Source organism: Xenopus laevis, chromosome 1S, assembly GCF_017654675.1.
Source record: "Xenopus laevis strain J_2021 chromosome 1S, Xenopus_laevis_v10.1, whole genome shotgun sequence".
Lineage (NCBI taxonomy): Eukaryota > Metazoa > Chordata > Amphibia > Anura > Pipidae > Xenopus > Xenopus laevis.
The window spans coordinates 187,382,815-187,405,474 of NC_054372.1; the positions used below are offsets into that span (position 1 = coordinate 187,382,815).

The window sequence follows — 22,660 nt, forward strand, 5'->3', positions numbered from 1 at the left end:
ATGTAACAGGTTGTTGGAAGTTGGGGGACTCCATGTAACACAGATGTGCAGCAGAAACACTGATTATACAGCTCAATATTAGTTCAGTCATTCAAAGGAAACAAAATCTTGTTTCTGAGTAACATTCAATTTATCTCAATATTATATTAGCCAAATGTCAGCAGTGTTGGACTGGGCCCCGAGGCTCAATATGAGTGTGTGGAATTCAGGGCCCCTCTGACAGTAATTAGGTGCAGAAACCACTAGGTGATAAAGCAGCTAATGTACAATCATATGGGTTCCAAGTCCTCCAGTCTGACCCAAGCAGCAGATTTAAATAGTGAATAAAGTACCCCCTATTGTAAAATATAAGGATATTATAAGTGACCGAAGAGTTTCATGACCATATAAAAACACGAGGCCGAAGGCCATGGAACTCCGAGGTGACTTCTAATATCCTCATATTTTACAACAGAGGGTATTTTATTTATTAAAATACACAAGTTTCAGTGAGTCATGTGACAGAAATGACATCAGAACTCACCGTTTATAACTGATGACATCAGAACTCACCGCTTATAAGGATATCATTTACAGGATATTCATGGCTTTTGTGTATTATATTCCTATTCCACCAGCTAATGTACATTTTGGTCTGGTTGAATCAGAGTTTAAATGAGCAAATAGATTATTAGGGGGTCCCACGTGGACTGATGGACATACGGAACAATGAACCAAGCTCACTGGGAGCCAGGTCACCTGCTATAGGAAGATGATGGAGACAAGACATGAGTCGAATCTGAATATGCAAATTAGGAGTGAGAAGGGAACTCGCATAATTTTTTTTTTATCACAAAACAAGTTAAAAATGTTTTTCCCCCCCTGTCCCTAATTTGCATATGCAAATTGGGGTTCAGATTAGAATCTTTCATGAAGGATTTGGGGATTCGGCCGAATCTAAAATTGTGGATTTGGTGCATCCCTTCCTCCAATAAGGATTAATTATATCTTAGCTGGGATCAAGTACAAGCTCCTGTTTTATTATTACACAGAAAAAGGAAATCATTTTTAAAAATATGGATTATTTGATTATAAAGGAGTCTATGGGAGATGGCCTTTCCATAATTCTGAGCTTTCTGCATAACAGGTTTCTGGATAACGGATTCCATATCTTGTAATGTACATTCTACTGTATGTAAGGAGCATTGGTGCCATTTTAAGTAATCCATATCAACTGAGTATTGCTCATTCTCAGGTTCTGCTGTTGTGTATATTTAAAGCTGGATTTTCATATTATTATAGACCTGTTGCCCTTAGAGCTGAATTAGCTATGCCTTATATCAGCATCTGTCATCTAAATAAGATTTAGAATTTCATTGGCTTGTTCCTAATCACCGTGATAATCAGACGCAGCATAAGCTTTAGCCAATGGCAACCTGCTCTGTGCTGTCACTTTTATAGTTTGCTTGAGGAATTGAATGTGCCTATTGGATAATAATAATAATAATAATAAACAGACCTTGTGTCAGGAAACTGTAACACGTGTATCACAATTATAACATAGTAACACAGGTTGAAAAAAAGACAAATGTCCATTAAGTTCAACCTTTTAAGTCTATATATAACCTGCCTAACTGCCAGTTGATCCAGAGGAAGGCAAAAAAACCCCATCTGAAGCCTCTCCAATTTGCCTCAGAGGGGGAAAATTCCTTCCTGACTCCAAAATGCAATGGGACCAGTCCCTGGATCAACTTGTACTATGAGCGATTTCCCATAACCCTGTATTCCCTCACTTGCTAAACACCATCCAACTCCTTCTTAAAGGTACAGTAACATCAAAAAACATTTTACAAAAATTCGTTATAATACAACGAAAAAAAACCCAAGACAAATCAAAATTCAAAATTGCAAAGCCTTTATTAAGAAATAACTTACGGAACTCCACTTCTGCTCCTCTTCGGAAAAGGCGACATGTCGACGATCCATAGTGCGTCGCTGGATTTCTCCTCCCTGGCTCTCTCTCCTATTGTACTGGCAGCAGGAAAAGCGGCCTGGCTGGATGAAGAGTCGAAGTGCCCGGTGTGGGGCTCCGTCTACAGGGAGCCCATTATCCTGCCCTGCTCCCACAGCCTTACCCTATCCTGTGTGCCTGGAAAATCCTTGTGCAGACCCTGGACTCCCCGCAGAGCCTGCGCACCTCGGGGGAGATCTTGTGGGGACTCAACCTCCTACTCACCTGGCAGGCGATGCTTTGCTACAGTGCCCCGGGGCTCACAGACATCGCACTGCTCGTACAGGACTGTTGCATCCTTGGGACTTCAGACACCTTCTACCTACAACATTGCAATGCACCATCTCCTCTCCTTATACTCTCCTTACCTAGCAGCCTGGCCGTGCCATGCTGTGGCTCAGTGAGATACAGTTCTGGGCATCAGGGCCGCTTACTGGTTTTACAACTGCCTAGTATGTTTCAGTGTGAAGCTACTGAAATGAGAAATAACTCACTGAGACACATTCAGTTACATTGAAAAGGAAAAACAGCAGCCTGCCATAAAGCATTTCTCTCCTAAAGTGCAGGCACAAGTCACATGACCAGGGGCAGCTGGGAAATTGACATAATGTCTAGCCCCATGTCAGATTTCAAAATTGAATATAAAAAAATCTGTTTGCTCTTTTGAGAAATGGATTTCAGTGCAGAATTCTGCTGGAGCAGCACTATTAACTGATGTGTTTTTTAAAAAAAAACATGTTTTCCAATGACAGGATCCCTTTAATAAAGACCCTAATGCCCTAGACTGAGCCCACCCTAAAATATATGTGGCATGCCCCTCAAATGTGTTAAAAAAAATGTTAACACAAATTTTTTTAAAAGATTTTTTTTTTACACTTTTTATGACTTTTCGGCATACAGGATATGATGTCACTGACATAAGATTGAGGAGGATGTCGCTTCATCTTATCAGTTCATCAAGTCTAAGGTGGCAAAGGAAACTCTGGCGAAAGAGGTAATGTTGAGTAAAATCCGAATTTGCGGAGCAACGACCATTCGGCAGAGCAAAAAGTCGCCTGGCGATAGAGTGCAAACGAACGGAATCTTTCACTAGCGAATTGTCACCTGCGTCTGTTAATGAATTGGCGATGTCCCTGCGGATTGGATTTCTGGCTTATTTTCACCAGCGACGGCCACTTCGCCCTTTAGTGAATCTGCCCCTTGCTGTTTTATATTCTTGGCTCAGCGAGCAAGTACTGAAAAGAAGCCAGTGAGTATGTACACATTCCATAGCCACAGCATAGTAGGTGAGTCAGTGTGCAGTAGGTAAGCTTTGGGAAGCCCAGGATTCCTTACAATTGAAAGAAAATGCCATATTGTAATCCTTGCCACTTGGTGGCAGTAGATCACCCTGGACTTCTTATAGAAGCCGTAATGTATATAACAATTACTTCTGTGAAACGCGTGTGTTTTGGGTGTAATTATGGGACATACTGTAAATACCTGCCTATTATCTCCTTCTCCCCTTTGGAATCAACACAGAAGTGTGTGGCCCTCTCTTCAGTTAGAGCCGTAACCGTCTGCGTAAAAATTAAATTGGAATCTGAATGTTCTGTGCAATTCTAAATTGTCTGTATTTTTTCTCTCTCTCTCGCAGGAGACAAATGGCAACTGCTGAGATATTGCTCCCTGCCTGGCTGTAGATACAACTTATATTGGGGAATTGTAATAAAAGTCGCAAAGAGCAAAACAATTAGCACAAATAAGAATAAAAAGTCTAATTTCGCAATGTAATACTCCGGGAATTTTAATTGTGCATTGCTTACTTTTAAGAAGAGTTGAAGGTGTCGTAATCTTTTGGAGCAAACGTAACAACTTTTTCAGTAAGAAGTTTTATTACATTCACTCTACACTAGCGCTAACTATAAAATTTGCGAACCTTCTTCCACTGTTGGAAGTGGTCGTTAAACAGTTTCCAGGTTCGCAAAACAGGGCCGGACCAAAGTATTTTGGCATGCTAAGCAATGGCTTCAATCAGTGCCCCCCCACCTGGTCCTGCATTACCATTTCCCACCTTACCATTCATATTGTCCCATGTCCCTGTGCCAACAGCCATTGTGTTGCCTCATGTACCTGTGCCAACACCTATTATATTGCCTCCAGTTGTACCTGTGCCAATGGCAGTCAATCCCTCAGATTCCTCCCCAACCTCCAATCTGTACCTGTGCCAGCATAAGCCAAAACATCCATAATATTGTTACCCCCAACCTGTACCTCTGCCAGCAGCAGCCAAAAAATCCATAATATTGCCCCTAATTTGTACCTGTGCCAACAGGAGACAAAATCCATCATATTGCCCCAAACAACTGTGTACCTGAGCCAGTAGCCAACATATTGCCCCATGTACCTGAGCCATCAGCAGCCAAAATATCTACAAAATTGACTCCAAATATGTACTTGTGCCAGCAGCAGCCAAAAATCCATCATATTGCCCCATATAATCTGTTTACCTGTGCAATCAGCAGCCGCCAAGATATTGCCCACAAATATGTATCTGTGCCAGCAGCTGCCAGGAGGGAGGTGGGAAGTGTTTCTGCCCGCAGTACACATCATGGGCAAGAGCAGGCAGTTTATGAAATTGAAAAACTGTTAAAGGTCAAGCAAATCAAAAAATTCTCCTTAAAAGTGTGCCCCCCCCATGAATAGCGTCCCTCGGTGGGCGAGACATAATTTTTCTCATTGCGAATATTCTTTCTATTACCGACCTCTATTACATTCCCCAATAGTCTCTTATTCTGTGTCCATGGAAGTTTTCCTTTGCTTTCTGCATTTGCTGCAAAATATGCGCCTGCAAAGGATGAAAAGGTTAAATTACTGAGGTGGGTGCCAAATGGTTGTCCCCCCCATTTGAATATAATCACTCCTGTCAACAGACAAATGCAGCAGGGTACTTGTGAGCAAGCAGCACGGGGAAACCCTCTTCTTCGACTTCTTTTTTCAGTGGCCCAGGGGCTGATACATGCACAGTAGAGTGCTTGGACTGTAAGCTCTATGGGGCAGGGACCTCCTTCCCACTAAGTCTCTTACCACATAGCACTTAAACTCCTTATCCTGATATGATTCTGTATATATTTATTATGTGACTTGTCTTCCCTGTGTATACTTTTATATATATATTGTACTTTTATACACTGTACACAGCTGTAGATCCTTAACAGCACTTTACAAATAAAGTTATACATACATACAAAAAGGGCAGCTACTCTGCATATGCACCCTGTCCAAAGAAGAAACAAAAGCAGGGGGAAGAATATTGCTTCTTGGTGTTCATTGAAAAGTCCCCCGGATTGGTGCAGTTCTGTGCTGATAGGAGCAACAGGGTATCAGGTTCATCATTATAATTACTGGGGGGATGTCTAACCTTTGGTGCTTAGCACTTGCAGTACTACCTGTAGCAGATACAGACAGACCACCTCCAAAGACCCGCAAGAACATCTTGCTGCAGATGGTGTATCTGTACATCGTTCTACAATTCAGCAACAATTTGCACAAAGAACATGTGTATGGCAGGGGGATGAGAAAGAAGCTCTTTCTGCACTCACACCACAGAGTCGCTTGTTGTATGCAAAAGCTCATTTAGACAAGTCACAGTCATTTTGGAAAAAAGTGCTTTGGACTGATGAGACAAAAATTTAGTTATTTGGTCATAACAAAAAGCACTTTGCATGGCGGAAGAAGAACACCGCACTCCAAGAAAAACTCCTGCTACCAACTGTCAGATTTGGTGGGGCCCTTGTTAAGGTCGAGGGTCGGATGAATTCAACCCGTTTTCATAGAAAGTAGTGTTACACAATCATTCTCAGCGCTCTTTGCAGTGTCAGGTGCCGACTGTGATTCTGTCTGCCCAGAATATATTCCCAAAATATATTCCAGCAGCACTCCGGTTCCGTGGAAAAATAAATTATTTGTGCGACAAGTGAAGCAACGTTTCGGGCATAACCAGCCTTTTATCAACGTTATTCCCGAAACGTTGCTTCACTTGTCGCACAAATAAATTATTTTTTCACTGAACCAGAGTGCTGCTGGATGAATTCAACCCAATACCAACAAATTCTTCAGGATAATGTTCAAGCATCAGTCACAAAGTTGAAGTTACACAGGGGTTGGATATTCCAACAAGACAATGACCCTAAACACACTTGGAAATCTACAAAGACATTTATGCAGAGGAGAAGTACAATATTCTGGAATGGCCGTCACAGCCCCCCGACTTGAATATCATGGAAAATCTATGGGATGATGTGAAGCAGACTGTCCATGCTCGGCAGCCATCAAATTTAACTGAACTGGAGAGATTTTGTATGGACGAATGGTCAAAGATAGCCACATCCAGAATCCAGACACTCATCAAAGGCTATAGGAGGCGTCTAGAGGCTGTTACATTTGCAAAAGGAGCTCAACTAAGTATTGATGTAATATCTCTGTTGGGGTGTCCAAATTTATGCACCTGTCTAATTTTGTTATGATGCATATTGCAGATTTTCTGTTAATCCAATAAACTTTATGTCACTGCTGAAATACTACTGTTTCCATAAGGCATGTTATATATGAAAAGGAAGTTGCTACTTTGAAAGCTCAGCCAATGATAAACAAAACTCTAAAGAATTGAGAGGGGTTCCCAAACATATGGCTGTATTATACTTTATATTGCTCCCACTTTAATATGAACACATGTCGCAGTTAAAAGCGTTTTTCCCTGATGTGCATATCCTATAACCGAACTGTTGCTTTTACATAAAGTCATGACACAGTCAATATAAAACTCTTGCACTGACAATTTATTTCAAATTTTCTTTAAAAAAAAAAAAGAAGATATTTGTAAAACATATTCCATTTTTGGGTTAAAAAAATACAAAATATTTAGGCAAAATGACACAGTATTTGGAGAATAGGGTCCGGGTGAATGATAGAGCGGAGTTTGTAGTAAGCTGAAGGATACAAGAAGTGATTAGAAGAGGCACTGTGCAAATGTAAGTGTGTGGATGAGGGTCACCTTCCCCTTTGCTCAGTTACAGTCCAATTGCAATCTGGGAAACAGTGGAGCCTTCAGGAAATGTTGGAACAGACACTGCTGGATGCAACAAGCTGCCTTATTTCCGACACAGGGAGACAGACATGACAGCAGATAAGAGACGTCTATTTCTGTTCCAGGATACGAGATGACTAGCGGCTCCTTGGAGTGTAGATAATATACAGTATAAGTTACGTATCTGGACCCATCACCATGTACTCTCACTCCCCTTTTCTTGCACCTCATTATTCCTATTGTGTTTTTTTATATTTGGAAGGACAGATACTGACCTGTAGGATAGGCTGAGGCACTATAGATCCCACAACAAACCCCTTACCCTAAACCATCTCACTATCCAAACTCTCTTCCCTTCCCAGTTGCAAGGAGAAGACTCTGGGAGGATGTGGGGCTTTGCACCCATTTGGAGGAAGGCACCTTTCTTGCCCCAGAGGATACAGCAATCCTAGCGGTTAGCCTTTAACAGAGCCAACTGCAATACGAAGAGCAACATTTTTATATTTACTCTTAAACAAATTGACTTTCCCTTCTTTTAATTTTATTTATATGGCACCTGTTCTTCCTGGGAAGTGATGGGCAAATTTGTCCCGCTTTGCCACGAAATTTCCGAAACGGGCAAAAAATTTGCGGAGCACGTTTTTTGACGTCAGTGACAATTCGCCAAAATTGCCGCCAGCAACAATTTCGACGCCAGCGACATTTTATGCGCATTAAAGTCAATGGGCGTCCATTTAATTGTCGCCAGCGTCTAAATTGTTGCCAATAAATTTGCCCATCACTATTCCTGGGTTTTCTCTTGTCTTACACTTATAGTATTTTACTTTACTACCTAATATCATTCTCTATATCACTCTCTATCTATTATCTAGTTCTACTTTTCCTTAGTCTGTAAAACATCAAATTCTTCTCCTTTCTGCCCCAATTTCCTTCTTTCCTCCTCACTTCCTTAAGCTTCCTATGCACTTTCCTTTCTCCATCTTCTTTTCTCTTTTTCCTGCCCCTATTATTCCCTGGCCAGCTGCCAATTCTGTCTTTATCCCCCCTCTCAATTCACCCCCCCCTCATCTACTACTAACATGGCAATTTGTTCATAACCTATTTCCTTCATGCCTTCATCTATGCTCTTCAATTCAACTCCGCCATGACATTGCCCTTGCTTCTGCACCTAGTACAGGTATGGGATCCGTTATACAGAAAGATCCGAATTACAGAAAGGCTGTCCAATATAGACTCCATTTTATCCAAATAATCCAGATTTTTTGAACTATTTTAAAAATCCTTGTTGGCAGGTCCAATCCCATTCTGGGATGTGCCACTGCAGGAACGGACCTCAATGTAAGCACTTGCCAATCAATTAGGAGCAAGGAACAACCATTTTCACCTATAAATTGACTCAGCACAGAGGGTATATCAGACAACTTCTCAGACTAGCAGTGGTGGCCTGGTCAGTGTTTCAGACACTCCGATGCCCATATCAGAGCCATAAAAATGGAGGTTTTGCTGAGCCTGTGTCGCCCTCTTTGATTGGCTCTGCAGCCAATGAAATACTTGCATTGAAACGTATCAATATTACAAATATGGAGGATCTTCAGAACAATCGTGGAATATATTAAGGCAATAGTATATTTAGAGATGCGTGTGGATGACACCATTTTCTTTTCTTACCCAAAAAGGTCAAAATGTTTCTAGAATTTGCTAAAAGAGGGAATAAGGCTAAATTTAAGCAATTACAAAAATAAAATGATAAAAAAGCTAACATTTTGGATTAATTGTAGTTCAAGATACTAAACAGCTACTCCCTATCTAGCGTTGCTGCAGAAAACCATTGGCTCTCCTGAATACAGGCTACATAATACATCACTAGCATTTCATGTGCCGCTAACTTACTGTTCCTACCTGAAGACATTACTGTTAAATCAGCATTGGGGACCGTTTATGGGCTCAGTGGAAACAAGGGTTTCTAATTCAAAAAAATATAAAAATACACAATTTTCTGATACAGAAGAACTGAAAAGTTTTGATATCCAGCATTATTGAACTTTCCCTGGAAGGACAGTCTAGTATAATACTAAGAGGCAGTGCTGAAGCAGGTGTCTCTCTCCCAGTGAGACAATAATCACATTTTCTGCGGCTGACTTTTACACATCATCAGGATCTGCTTAAGGACTTTCTGCACGTCTTCATCCATCTGCCCCTGAGTAGGAGAAAAACATTCAGAATAAACTGTAGAGCTGAACTACTTGCAAGCATTACACACTCTTTTTAGACACAAGTCGATTTTATCCCCTAACAGAATTAAAAGACTGATGAAGACTGGCCATACATTGAGAAATCTTACCCCAGTTTGCCCACCTTGAGGTGCATGATGAGGTATCAAATCACAATGACTATGATACAGGCCGTGTGGGTGAGGGCCGCTCCAACAAAAACTTTAAAGCAGTCAGATATTATCTGGCCTATTCTGAGCAAGAAACTGAACAGGCTGAAGGAGCCAAACTGGCAGTTGATATCTGCCCATGTATGACCACCTTAAAGGAAAACTATACCCCTCAAACAATGTAGGTCACACAAACATACCAACAAACCATACATGTTAGGTCACATGAGCCAATTAACAGACAGAGTTGTGTCTTTTGCTTCCACACTTCTTCCTGTTACAGTTAGAGCTGCAGTATTTCTGGTCAGGTGATCTCTGAGGCAGCACACAGACCATCACAAAATGGTGGTTCAAGGCAAGAGATGTAAAAGGACAATATTTACTTAAATATATATTCCAGTTTGGCAAGATTCTTTAATATGTCACTTAATTTGATATGAATCTGTTGCTTAAGTATTCATTTTGGGGGTATAGTTTTCCTTTAAGTAAGATTAGTGAACCGCAGTCATTTTGAAGTTAACATGTAGAAAACATGAAAGCTGATCAAACTATATCAGCCTGAATAAAGCAAAATAAATAATAAAAGCATTCACATTATTTCCTAAAAAAGATGCATTTATTGTGCCTTCCTCTGTCCTTATGTGTCTCACTATCCCCCCCAGATGTCGCTTTATCTACAGGGCTCCTTTGCAAAACACAGATTAGCTGCAAGGAGATTATTTATCAGACCCATGGACACACGTGTGTCAGGAGCGCCTGTTGGTGATCCCGTGGTGGCTTGTGAAAAGACCGTGTGGTCTGAAACGTTGCCAATTGTTTGGGGTCAGAGCCCATGTCCTAATAAAGGCATTTTAAGAAAAGAAACCATTGACGGGTGCCGTCAATAACTAATGTGGTCTGATTGAACGGATTGAAGGTGGAAACCGTTGGACGTGCATCAGACTAAAGTGATTTGGAGGTGAAGGGTGCTGACTGTGAAACCTGTGAAAGGTGATCCCGTCTCCGGCAGCGTCCCATCCAAGATAGCTGTGCCCATGAACCACGTCTTGATGCCAGCATGATGACGTCATGCTCCTGGCGCGAAAATTGGAAATAAAAGGACTTCCCGGTCATGGGTTCAATGCCTGATTATAGGAATTGCTAGCTTGTATTCCTGGTTGTTCCTAAATTGATTATTAGTATTTTCCTGAACTTTTGACCCTGCCTGAACCTTCTGAACTCTGACGACAATTAATCTTGATGCCTCTGGTTACCGCAAACTTGAACTTTGTCCTGAAGCTTCCTCCTTGGTCCGGACTTCCCTCGCTTGTAGCCCCTGACAACGTGCTATAGAACCAATTATTGCAAAATGGCACCCCTTAGTCCTCAGAGAACTTGTCCTTTTTCCTTAGTCCTCATAGCACTTGTGTCCAGGGCACAGTTATGCTCTTTCCTTTGCACCACAATCAGACAGGAAATATAGGATTGTGTCACTTCCTGTGCCCATTGGAGCTCCCTAACTTGTGCGTCTGAATTGGCACTAACATTTCTGCATCTGTCTACAGACGGAATAGAGGTCAGACTGGAATAGAGGTCATACAGGACAAAAAAAAAATGAAGTTCTGCATCAATTTTGTGAGATTTACATCACCTTGGTAAGTGAGGTGTTATGTGTCTCTGCCCTGATCCCACAATGTCCCAGTGCTCTTTTCCCTGTATATAACTATATCGTTTGGTTTGTGTACCCTGTCTGGATGATCATAACTGATGTTTACAATGTATGTATCATGTATATCTTCCAATGCTGGACACGTTGTAAAATTGTATGTGCTGATGCACTGTATCCACTAGCGTTGGATAGAACGGCAGAATGAGAAGCTACAGCGCCTCTTTATTTACTGCTCTTCCAAATGTCCCTACAATATCCACTGTTCAGCCCCAGGGGGAGATCGACAGATGCTGTACAGGATTGGCCAGTGTATAGCCACTTTTAGTCATGTGCTTTCAAAAGCAGAATTTCCATTCCATTTCTTATTCATGGGTGTCTTCCAGCTTCCAAAAACAAACAGTAACTAATTCCTATTGTATCTAAGCACTTACAGACCCTGCAGTCCTACTAATGTCTGAACTATCCAATTCCCCTTTCTACTAATTCACAGGCTTCTATCACCGGCCCCCATAACAGCAACACCTGGAGAACTGAACCTATAGCAGTAGGTGCTTTCAACCTGGAGAAATGAATCTAAAAGGGAAGTTACGCAGTGACTCTATTCATTCAGGGACCATCCCAAAAATTCCCCATCCTCTGTGGTCACATTTACTAATAGTGCTGAGAGTTGGAGCATTCGGAATTAAATAAAAGATTTATTTTCCAATATCATATATAATGAATATATAATTTACCTGCACGGCATAAAGTAGATGCATCCTGTAAACTGATACAATCTCCTGATGCTGTTTCTTGGTCTCCTGTAGGGAAATAACACAGTCAGCTCAACAGGCCAATATTTTTCCCTTCTTATCAAGAAGAAGAACTACATGTTACTTTGCAGTGATCTGGGAAACGTCACCGGCGCAAAAACAGTTTAATTATATTTTACAATGAGATCTCTGATTTAATATATGCAGAGTATATGGAGTATGGCATAAATGCGAAACAAACATATGTGTTTAAGCATGGGCTTTGCCAGTAGAATAACTCACCAAATGGAGTAGGTGGCCCAGGTGCTCCTGCCCCAGGCCCTCAGCTCAAGGGAGCGGATAAACCGTATACAAAGAAGCAAAATGTTGGAGCAGGGCATTTAAAATGTCATGCATGGATCAGACAAATGTAGAGTAAAAAAATCTTTATTGGTATAAACTACTCATGCATGACACGTTTCATGTCAAAGACACTGGGGCTCATTTATAAACAGTGGGCAAATTTGCACCTGGGCAGTAACCCATGGCAACCAATCAGATGATTGCTTTCACTGTTCAACCTGCAGCTGGCTAATTAAAGCTAATCACTGATTGGTTGCTATGGGTTACTGCCCAGGTGCAAATTTGCCCACTGTTTATAAATGAGCCCCACTAAGTCATAGGCTCATGACTATGACTAAGTAGGCCTATGACTAAGTGAAATGCGTCAGGCATGAGTACTTTATACCAATAAAGATTTTTATTTTTTTTACTCTGCATTCGTCTCATCCATGCGTGACCTTTTGAGTGCCCTGCTCCAACATTTTGCTTCTTTATATGGAGTATGGCACACAGCTAAAATAAATAAAAAATAAATAAAAGGCATATTACTGGTAAGCCTGGTCCCGGATGTTCTCCTTGGCCATGCCATTTCTAAGGTGAAAGAATTTACATTGGTACTGTCATATATCTAAACTGCTGGCTCGCTTCTGGCCTGTCTATGAGAATATTTGAATATTCTTGCAGTACTTCAAGGAGTTGTCCTGAAAGACAGGCTTGTGTGTGGCACTTGTAGAATTTTCTCCGCCAGTGGAGAAGCACATGTATGTAGCATTGGACTGGGGGGCCCAGTGCCCACCGGGTCTGTAGCCTCTGGGGCCCCCACACCATCCCCCTACCCCCTTGTGTATTCATACATAATGTATAACTTTCTTCTACATAAGTATAAGAGCAGCATACTTACTATGAGCTGGCTCTGCAACTGTTTGACTTGTTGCTGCAGGGCTTCCAGTTGCTGGCTCTGTCTCTTGGGGGTGCTTGTTGACAAGGACAGTTGTGAGAGGCTGTTCAAGGCTTCCTTCAGTTTGCTCACTTCCTTGGAGAGCTCGTTTATCTGAAAGTAAATGCTCTGTTAATGAATTCAGAAATATCGGCGTTCAGCCTGTGCATGCAGTTGTAAAAATGTATATAATTATTTCTTTTTCTACGTTAAATGAGATATGCCATGGACTTATGCAGGGTACATATGGGGTACCCAGGTTAAATAATTTGATATTTTGGGTCATGTCAGACAAGACATGCCAGCTTACCTATGTCTGGGGAGAAAGCAGTGATCCACCTCTTCCCATGTCAAAACTCACTGTGCATTGGCAGACACTAAATCTGCTTGTTAGTGAACAGATGGGCAGATTTCAGCGTGAAAATACTTATTTTAGTGTGTCCGTGCCAAAAGCTGTCCCATCTGTGTACTAACAGACAGATGTTGTGCCTGCCAATGACAGGGACTTTGGGCATGGAAGGGAGCAAATTAGTGTTTACTCCCCTGTCTAACATACGCCGCAGAGAAAATGCCTTGACTGCAGAGAAGCTACTTAGTTGATATTAGCCAAACTTAGAATTGGAAACATGGGGTACAACAGAAATGCAGTAACATGCTCTTTCTCTGTGCTCATATATCCATTTGTTCTCAATGGTTTCAACTATTTCCAAGGTAAATGCTTCACCCTTTCATGTCTCCCACCATCTACTTCTTGATTCCAAACCTGTGGCCCTTATGATTCTATTGCCATAGAAATGTAAATTTATTGAATTACAAATTCAGTTTTGCTCTGTCTCTAGCTGCCAAAGTATGATGGGAGTTGTATTCCTGTTAACAAGGTCACAATCATAAATTACCAAAATCCTTCAATTCTTCACTGGACTACATTTAAATATACATACCTTTTTGTCTTTGTCTTCTTCTATCTTGGACGTATTTTCAGAGAATCTCTTCAACTCCAGCAAATCTTCCTGAGCTTTATCATATCTGATGCGATAATCATTGATTTCAAGTTCTCTGGTGTTTAGCTGTGACAGAATGAGATCTCTGTCTCCTTTGACTTGTGTAAGTTCCAGTTTCACTTGTGCTCTCTCATTAGACAGCTTTTCTTTCTCCTTTAGTAAGTTTCGTATTTCAGAAGAGAGAGTGCCAATTTCCTCCTCCAGAGATGCCTGCAGTTCTTCAAATACTTTCCTTGTGACCATAGTTTCTTGGACCACAGTCTTCTCATGCAGCACATCTTCCTTTAATGCCCTAAGCTTAGATTCTTGGGAAGAAAGGCACACTCTCAACTCATTTCTTTCAGCTTCTAGACTGCATGTGGTGTCTCTCAACGTTGCAATAACCTGCATGTATTCTGCAACTTCTGGAGAATTTCTCTTTTCTTCCTGTAATAATTGCTTCAGTTCACCTATTTCTTCCAAAGCTTGTGCATGCTGGGAAACCATACCAGTGAAATCATTTTCTACTTGCTGCTTGACCTCAATAACCTCTTGTAGAAGTTTCACATGCTCCTCTTTCCGAATGAAGTCACAAGAGACTTCCTGTGCATTCTCTCTTGCTTTTCCAAGTTCTGCTTGGGCTTCCCTGTAAGCCAAAGACAATTCACTCACTTGCTTATTCAGTTCCTCTATTGTTTTAACCATGGCTTCCTTGTCCTCATCCGAAGATGCCTTCTCCATACGACTTTCTAATTCCTTCTGAAGTTTCTTCATATCTTCCAGCTCTTCTTCATATGTATCTCTTAGTTGGGTTTTCTCTTGGTTGATCTGTTCTATAAGTGAGATGTAAGATTTTTCCACCTCCTTCAATTTTTCCAGTGTCAGCATATTGGCCATGGTGGCTGTCATAATGTCAACTTGATACTGTAATTCCTTCATCTCGTTGTCTTTTCTATCACTTTCTGATAGAATATTTTTGTAATTTCTCCTTAATGTGTCCAACTCTTCAAGCATCAACAATGTTTCTTGATGCGACTCTTCCGACATGCCTTCCTGTTCAACATGTGACATTCGTTGCAAATTGGCCTTCTGTTTTTTATCCTGTCTCTCATCTTCTTCTTCTCCATAAGGCTGGACCTCCAGATCCGAACCATCTTCTAGGGAAGCCACATTAATTGACTGCTGAAGCCTTGACAACATAGACTGAATCTGAGCTTCTAACTTTTCCCTTTCTGCCTCAGACTCATTTAACTTAAGCTGCATGTCGTCAATAGTTTTCTCAAGCTGTCTTAGCTTGTGTTCACTGATAGAGGCTTCGGGCTGGGATTCGAATGAGATGTCTGTGTTCTCAGAAATAACCGTGGGTGATGTTGATTCTTGAGTGCTGACGTTGGACAGGTTTAAATCAGCCTGTGTAGAATGGTATGAATCACAGCTAATGTCCATTACAGTTTCATTGTTCATTTTTGCCTGTGGAAAGACAAACTTGATTTAGATGATTCATTTTATGGAAGTAGTTATATTTTTGCAGAATGTGAGATAATATGAAATAGAATTAACCTGTCAACATTCTGTTCTTTTACAAACTCTGATAGCTTTAATTATCATGTATAAGACAGTGGGGCTCATTTATAAACACTGGGCAAATTTGCAATTGGGCAGTAACCCATGGCAACCAATCAGATTATTGCTTTCAGTGCTCAACCTGCAGCTGGCTGAAAAAAAGCTAATCACTGATTGGTTGTCATGGGTTACTGCTCAGGTGCAAATTTGCCCACTGTTTATAAATGAGCCCCAGTGTGTATTATACATTGCTGTTCACAGTTCTAATCAGATAATACCATGTGCCATGGTAGACACACATATACACATTCTATCGTCTTCAGTCTGTCTAGACCAGTTGTTTTCAGTGGTTCAGGTTCCCCTCCAAGGCCTAATATTTGACGAGCAAGACACCTTAGTTCATCGGAAGGTTACAAAATATATGAAAATATTGCTTTATTAGACATTGAGCCATAGTTCTATTAAGATATAGGACACTGAATAAGCATCCATCTAAAACCTAACCTTTAAGATACAAAGTTACTGTACATAATTAAGTTTAAAAAGTTCATCAAGCTCAATTCCTCCAAGTGATCCCCAGTGCACATACATATACATAATTATACCAACCTATATATATATATATATATATATATATATATATATATATATATATACTCACATAAACTATATATACCAATATTTATACTGATTGTAGATTTAGTATTAATAGCCCATTATATTAGGCTTCCATGGTACTCTAGGCCAGAAAATAATCATTCTAAACAAATATATCCCTAACTGGTCTTCACGCATGGAGATTATGGCAAGTTCTACAATCGTTCCAATTACCTAGATCTAGGTGATCAAGTAATTAGATCACCAAATAGGCAGATCATTTACAGGTTTGGCTACCCAAGTGGAGGGCTAGAAGGGCAGATGAAATAATTTCATTATTAAAATATCATTTGATGGATTTGTTTGACCATATTTTTGTGTGGGTCAATGAAAGACCACTGGAGTAGTGATGTGCGGGTTGACACCTGACCCTAGCTCTCCCGCTCCCAACCTGCACCCAACCCTAAACTCAGTCGAAACCTCCATTATAGACCCACACCGGAACTGCCCATTTTTGATGTCACTAAAGAGGTCCGGGCACGTTTGCGCCTATAAGTGGAGGCTGCCAGAGCCAAAAGCCAGCAGAGGTAAACCAGTGTGTCAGGCAATGACTTCCACACACATTTTACAGATAAACCTGCGGGTCCCGGGGCAGCCCACACATAACCACACTGGAGTTATTGGTTGGCTTGTTTTTTAGGGATGCACCGAAACCACTATTTTGGATTCGGCCGAACCCCCGAATCCTTTGTGAAAGATTCGGCCTAATACCAAACCGAATCCAAACCCTAATTAACATATTCAAATTATGGGTGGAAAGGGAAAACATTTTTTACTTCCTTGTTTTGTGACAAAAAGGCACGAGAGTTCCCTCCCCACCCCTAATTTGCATATGCAAATTCGGATTCGGCCGAATCCAAATCCTGCTGAAAAAGGCCGAATCCTGCCCGAATCCCGAACCGAATCCTGGATTCGGTGCATCCCTACTTGTTTTTTTCTATTTTGGCCGAGCAATACAGCAGCAATCGGTTTAATTAGTGTTAAAATCCATCTTAACCCATCACTTTATTGAAATGGCTCTATATCAGAGCATTTGTGACTGGCTGAACCTACTCCAAACACAAATGGAGCATCTTACCCGACATGGAAGATTCATATCCATCCTTATTAAATAAATATTGCCACTGCAGATTTTTCACTTTATGGCTCAGAATGACAAATCTCTTTGCCCCTTGGGTATGTCTGCACCCACCTGTAACTTTTCTTGTAACTCTTTGTTCTGGGACGTGAGAGAAACAATCTTTGCTTGCAGCAATGCAATGGCTTCCTGGTGTTCAGCTTCTGAGCTTTCATCCAACAGACTATCAGCTCCTGAGAGGGAATGCACAGCAGATACATACATTGGGGTCATGTTATTAAAACTAAACACGGTAACTGGAATACAACCATAGATAAAATGATGGCTGAGGGCATTACAACTACATTCACTCTGTAATAATTGAGAGGGACTCCCCATCCTGTAAAACTGTGACCCACAGTTGGAACTAAGAACAGCTGCAGAGCTAAAGGTCAGACAGCCCCAGTACAGAGACTAAATTCATGGCATGGGATGGCACTCGGAGCAATTTGTTTTCCGAAGTCGCCCGAAGTTTCCTCGTAACTTCAGAAAACGAAGTGCCAACCCCCCGGCGATTTACATTTTAGCCGGCGGGAAGGCAGGGGAGGCAGTTTGGGGAGATTAGTTGCCCCGAAGAAGAGGAGATTTGACGCCGGGCGACTATTCTCTCCGAATCTGACTGTGTGCCCTGACCCTAAACGGCCTTATAAATTATAGAAGGGATTTCTCACTCTCTTACTCTTTATATAGATATACATACAGGTATAGGGTCTATTATCCAGAATACTTGGGACCTGGAGTTTTCCAAATACGTAATCTCTCTCTAATTTGGATCACCATACTGTACCTTAAGTCTGATGAAAATTATTAAAACATGAAATTAACACAATTCCACCCATATGGATTCGTGCAGTTTAGTTGGGATCAGGTACAAGGTACTATTTTATTACTACAGAGAAAAAGGAATCATTTTTAAATATATGAATTATTTGCTTATCTATGGTAGATAATGGCTTTCTGGATAAGGGACCCAATACCTGTACATGTCTGCAAGCATGTCATATTATCTATACTCCTTACCTGTGCTGTCACTCAGTCTGTCTCTATACTCTCGATGGCTGGACGTTATCTCATCCTGAAAATAAAAGCAAGATGATAAATTAAAGGCACACTGTCATAGGAAAACATGTTTTTTTTTCAAAATGCATCAGTTAATAGTGCTGCTCCAGCAGAATTCTGCACTGAAATCTGTTTTTTAAAAGAGTACACAGATTTTTTTATATTCAATTTAGAAATCTGACATGGGGCTAGACATATTGTTAGTTTCCCAGATGCCCCCAGTCATGTGCCTTGTGCTATGATAATCTTCAGTTAGTATTTACAGCTGCACTACATGTTGGTGTGATATGAACCAGATCCTATACTTATATTAAATTCACACAAAGGTAAATTTGTTCACGCAGAAGCATACCATTTTACATTGTGAGTTGAGTATTTTTGCTGTTACCAACTTTTAGCTTCTAAGCTCCATTTTGAGCCATGGGTAACCTTACCTTGCCTCCTTGATCAGGGAAGAAAACCTGCCCTTTTGCAGACATTGGTGTAGATATTGAAGACCGGGGAGAAGACACATCACTCTGCTTTAAGAAAAGAAAGTAACACGATTACATATCTTCATACATATGATATAAATGAGTGTGAGCTGTACTGGGACTGGTTGTGCTGATTGTGTCACTGGGGTAACTGTTGTAAGTGGGTTTTTTAAAGGCTGCAATCTTTCCAGCTTTCAAATGGGGGTCACCAATCTTAAAAGCAAACACATGGGGAGGCACATTTATCAAAGGTCGAATTTCGTAATCATATGAGTTTTTTTTAAACTCCTTTAAATTCGAATATACTCCAAATTCGATTGGGGGGTTATTTAAAAAAATCGAATATCTAAAACTCGCACAAATGTTACCGATTCGAAAACTCAAATGGAATTCGACTAAACTCGATTCGAGTTTTTTCTCCAAAGAAAACTCGAATGTCAGGAAGGTTACTAACATGTCCAAATTGGTCCCTGGACGTCTGCCATTGACTTATACATGAACTCGGCAGGTTTTAGGTGGCGAATTGTCGATTTCGAGTTCTTAATGGAACAGAATATGATAAATCTCAAAATTCGATTTAAAACTCGGCTTGAGTTTGGATAATTCACAATAACAATTTTCAATTCGACCATTAATAAATCTGCCCCTTATTGTTTTATTCCTCATCTTTCTAATCAGACAGTTTCTTATTTCAGTTTCCGGTTCAAATCAAAGCATGGTTACTAGGATAATTTGGAACCAAACAACTAGATTGCTGAAACTGCAAACTAGATTGATGAGCTGCTGAATAAAAAGATGAATAACTCAAAAACCACAACTGATAAAAAATAAGGGATACACGGAATCCACTATTTGGGTTTCGGCTGAATCCTTGGTGAAAGATTCAGCCGAATACCGAACTGAATCCGAATCTTAATTTGCATATGCAAATTAAGGGCAGGGAAGGAAAAAGAGGAAAAAAATCTTCTTTTATGGCGAAAAGTCACATGATTTCCCTACTGCCCCTAATTTACATATGCAAATTAGGATTCGGTTCGGCCAGGCACAAGGATTCAGTCGAATCCGAATTCTGCTTCAAGAGGCAGAATCCTGAAGCGAATCCTAGATTCAGTGCATCCCTATAAAAAAACTAAATTTAATTGCAAACTGTCACAAAATATCACTCTCTATGTTATACTACAAGTAAACTCAAAGGTGAACAACCCCTTTAAGGTATGAAGAGCCAAATTATGGAAAGGTTATCCGGAAAACCCCTGGTCCCAAGCATTCTGGATAACAGGTCCCATACTTGTATCTTATTGCACTACACGACCACAGGGAAGCAGAGGCTTCAGATCTGAGCAAAAGCATGTGCTCAAATGAAAGGTTTCTAATTCACTGTTTGGCACATTTTACTCACATCATGAGGGAAGCGTCAGGTTGATAAAACACAGATGGAAACGCACAGAATTCTTCTTTCTGTACAAAGCCACTCACTTGCTGGACTGTAAAACAACCTATTTCCATGCAGCCCATGTAGTAAATCCGTAGAAACAGATCATTTCCATAGCACTTTTTACACGATGTACTCGATAATCAAGCGTTTTTAATCAAATTCGATTCGAGTTTTCAAGTCAGTAAAATTTGTTCATTTTACATATTCGATTTTATTAATAACTAATCGAACACCTGAGTTCGAAATTCGACCCTTGATAAATGTGCCTCCATCTGTTAGGGCTTAAGCACACAGGCAGATTCGGGAAGATTTAGTCGCCTGGCGACTAATCGCCTCTTCTTCAGGGGCGACAATCTCTCCGAATTGCCTTCCCCCTGCTAAAATGAAAAATCGCCTGCGGCAATGCCCTCGCGGCGCTTCGATTTCCGAAGTCGCCTGAAGTTTCCTCATGAGGCAACTTCAGACGACTTTGGAAATTGAAGCGCAGCGAGTGCACTGCCGCAGGCGATTGTTCATTTTAGCAGGCGGAAGGCAGTTCGGGGAGATTGTCGCCCCGAAGAAGAGGCGATTAGTCGCCAGGCAACTAAATCTCCCCGAATCTGCCCGTGTGCTAAAGCCCTTATTGCTGCTCTGTTAGGTCATTATCCTGTTTCAATAAGATCACTATTGATGGTGTGAGTAGGCATTTAGAACTGCTTTCTAATTAAAGGGAAAATAGACATCCTTCTGTGCTGTCACTGCATTTATAGTACAATAATGAAATTAGGCAACAGAGATAACATTTACATGCACAACCCCATGTAATAAGGCATAGATGCTTTGTGAGTAGATAATTATAAGCCTTTATCCACCCATGAGGAACCCACATATTGGATGTTAAACGATCATTTACCTGTAAAGGTGTGATAGGAGGAGGTGGAGCTTTACGCTTTTTGGGAGTCCCACTTCTCTCTGTACTTAATTTAGTGACTTGATCATGCTGGAATTTTTACAGGCCAAAGAAAGGCAGCTTGTTAGTTGGGTTAGTGAAGGTCGAACAAGATCATATCTAGACAGTTCTACTGATGCAACAGATTTACAGATACAAGAGAGCATGCAGATATCGACATCATACTCTGTACAGCATTAGGCACAGGGTATGAGGGTTACGACAACAGGATACGGTGTCATTATTAAAGGAATTGATCATAAATAGACCGGCTGTGCAAAATTTAGCCAAAAATGTAATGTATAAAGGCTGGAGTGAATGGATGTCTAACATAATAGCCAGAACACTACTTCCTGCTTTGCAGCTCTCTTGGTTTCCACTGATTGGTTAAAAGGCAGTAACCAATCAGTGACTTAAGAGGGGGGCACATAGGACATAACTGTTGCTTTTGAATCTGAGCTGAATGCTGATGATCAATTGCAAACTCACTGAACGGTTATGTCCCATGTGGTCCCCCTTAAAGTCGTTGACTAACTCAGAGTTAGAGAGCTGAAAAGCAGGAAGTAGTGTTCTGGCTATTATGTTAGACATCCAGTCACTCCAGCCTTTATACATTACATTTTTGGCTAACTAACTATATTAGAAACTTTTTTTATTTTGCAGAGCCTATGTATTTACCCAGATTTTATTTTCACACTGAACTGTTCCTTTAAACTTTGTAAAATTCTGAAGCCACATTATTAACAGTAACAATTGGGAATGAGGATGGTTACCTGGATAGGCTTAGTCGGAGACACTATTCCTGTAGAGAGATAAAACAATTTATTCTTACTAACAGATTCAGACCATTCTTGCCATGAAACAGCAGTCAAGGTGAACTGAATGCAATAGAGTCCTGCAAGGGTCCATTTTTTGGAAACCATACCCAGGTCTGGACTGGGAGTCAAAATAGGCCCTGCCATTCCAAGTACTCAGAGGCCCAAATAGTCCTCCACCAGCCCACTAAATAGTCTCTGTCTATGGGACCTTTGTGCAGCCCCTCTGGCATTTGACAGAACCCACAGATTGGGCCTGCCTGTACCCGCAACCTGAAGTCCGCAGGCCGTACCCGCATTCTTACCTGCTTGGACCCACTACCCGACCCGCAAGTACCTTATCCGTAACCCGGACCCACGACCCGCTGACCATCAAGAATCAGGAAGTGCTGTCATTGTATACCGGAAGTGACATCATCGGACGTAGGCGTTATCAGAAAAAAGGAGTAAAAATCGCTACTGAGAAGACTCGCGGCCCAACCCGCGACCTACAAAACCGCATCTAGACCTGCACCCGGAACTTCTACCCACAACCCGCAG

At 41.1% G+C, this 22,660-nt stretch overlaps 1 protein-coding gene across 5 annotated transcripts in view; it reads right to left on the reverse strand.

Annotated features, from left to right (window-relative positions):
- Nucleotides 1-6,779: 6,779 nt before the first annotated feature.
- rai14.S (retinoic acid induced 14 S homeolog) overlaps nt 6,780-22,660 on the reverse strand; it is a 112,235-nt gene continuing 96,354 nt past the window's right edge. For 2 of the 5 annotated variants that reach the window (XM_041580598.1, XM_041580596.1), the window contains 9 exons: nt 22,079-22,107; nt 21,270-21,356; nt 18,904-18,990; nt 18,431-18,485; nt 17,486-17,604; nt 14,035-15,543; nt 13,058-13,207; nt 11,818-11,883; nt 6,780-9,252 (listed from right to left, as the gene is read on the reverse strand). In XM_041580598.1, coding sequence (XP_041436532.1) covers nt 9,175-9,252; nt 11,818-11,883; nt 13,058-13,207; nt 14,035-15,543; nt 17,486-17,604; nt 18,431-18,485; nt 18,904-18,990; nt 21,270-21,356; nt 22,079-22,107 — 2,180 coding nt within the window. In that variant the 3' untranslated portion in view covers nt 6,780-9,174. The remainder of the gene's footprint in view (nt 9,253-11,817; nt 11,884-13,057; nt 13,208-14,034; nt 15,544-17,485; nt 17,605-18,430; nt 18,486-18,903; nt 18,991-21,269; nt 21,357-22,078; nt 22,108-22,660) is intronic. The other 3 variants (XM_041580597.1, XM_041580600.1, XM_041580599.1) reach the window with 3 other exon arrangements.